A 1505-nucleotide genomic window follows, 5' to 3' on the forward strand; every position below is an offset into this window, starting at 1 on the left:
CCACCCTCCGCCCCGGCCCACCCTCCTGCCAGCGCCCACCTTCTTCTGGAAGGTCACCCGGCTGAAAGCGTGCTCGTCGAAGCGGTAGCCCTGGCTCAGCAGCTGATGCAGGAACATGGCCATGGGGCAGTAGTTGGGCAGGCGGGCCTCTGCCTCCGGTGCCCGGGCCTGCAGCTGGGACACAGGTGGGGTGATGTTAGGCCCCGGCTACCAGGAGGTGGGGTGGTGGGGTGGCCAGCCAGGTGCTGCACCACGTACACACACACACACACACACACACACACACACACACACGCACGGCAATGCGGGTAGAAAGATGAAGGCCCAGCTCTAGCTGGTTTGGCTCAGTGGATAGAGCGTTGGCCTGGGGACGTAACCTCCTGGTTCATAGGTCGACGCTCAACCACTGAGCCCCGCCAGCTGTGCTCCCCTTGACTTTTCGAGCGAGTGAGTGCGGGGGGCCGAGCGGCTGGCCTCACCTCACTCCATGTCTGGCTGCAGACGGTGACCGCGGCGTCCTCCAGCTGCTGCAGGGTGGCCACGGGCAGCCCCATCGCCGTCCGCAGGAAGTCCACGGTGTAGAAGAAGGCGGAGAAGGCCTGCGGGCAGGCGGTCACCCTGAGCCCCGGCCCGGGTGCTGCCAGGCAGCCGCCCCCATCCCCGTCCCGGACTCACGATGAAGTCCCCGGACACCGGTGGCTGGAAGACGCCGTTGAAGGAGCAGCGGGAGAAGGGGCAGGACGAGAGGTTGAAGAGCCCGGAGACGAGGCCGCGGCAGAAGGAGGGGTCGCCACTCCCGGACAAGCTGACCCCGTCGCTGCTGTTGAAGGTCTGGGGCCGCTGGGCCGCGGTGCACGGGGACTCGTACACGTCCCGGAGCAGCACGTGAGTGGAGTAGCCCCGCGGCCAGCAGGGGTGAGGGCGGCGGGTCTGGGAGACGATGAAGGTGGGGTTTCACCACCCCACTTTAAGCACTGCCCACCCCAGGACCCTGGGGGGCCTCCCCAGCCTGATGAATCTCCCACCAGCCCACTTGGTGACATCACTTCTGTGCTCAGGAGCAATCCATGGCTCCCCATTGCCCCTGGCAAAAACCAAACCCCTGGCCAGACACTCCAGGCCCTCTGAGGTCTGGCCCTGGCCCTGCTTCCCTCGCCTGGCCCTCCCCAGGCCCTCCCCCGGCCACTGAGCCTTGGCCCACGCTGGGTCACTCCCCGCCGTGGCTCCCAGGTCGAGTGGCGGCTGTCTGGCTCTGCCCTGTGCCCGTGGCCCTGTCCCCTCCCTTCCCTCCCTCCCTCCCTCCGGCAGGGCACAGGGGCTGGGGGCGGGGCGTGGGCACCTGGAGCACACTGGCCAGCAGCCTCTGGAGGATCTGGTCGCGACCGTAGCAGAGGAAGCTGTGGGTGTAGACGCGGTACTGCTGGCCGTAGAGCCGCAGCTGGACCTCATTGGCCGGGTCCTCGGTGGGGCTGGCCGCCTCGAAGGTGAGCTGCGTGGAGGCGGGT

At 68.0% G+C, this 1505-nt stretch overlaps 1 protein-coding gene across 1 annotated transcript in view; it reads right to left on the reverse strand.

Annotated features, from left to right (window-relative positions):
- ENTPD2 (ectonucleoside triphosphate diphosphohydrolase 2) overlaps positions 1-1505 on the reverse strand; it is a gene marked incomplete at its 5' end in the record, with an annotated part of 3608 nt that overhangs the window by 393 nt on the left and 1710 nt on the right. Inside the window, 4 exons of the mRNA XM_014529678.1 lie at positions 22-174; positions 480-599; positions 676-930; positions 1340-1499. Of these exons, the coding sequence (XP_014385164.1) occupies positions 22-174; positions 480-599; positions 676-930; positions 1340-1499 (688 nt within the window). The remainder of the gene's footprint in view (positions 1-21; positions 175-479; positions 600-675; positions 931-1339; positions 1500-1505) is intronic.

The sequence above is a fragment of the Myotis brandtii genome, unplaced genomic scaffold (genome assembly GCF_000412655.1).
Source record: "Myotis brandtii unplaced genomic scaffold, ASM41265v1 scaffold691, whole genome shotgun sequence".
Classification (NCBI taxonomy): domain Eukaryota; kingdom Metazoa; phylum Chordata; class Mammalia; order Chiroptera; family Vespertilionidae; genus Myotis; species Myotis brandtii.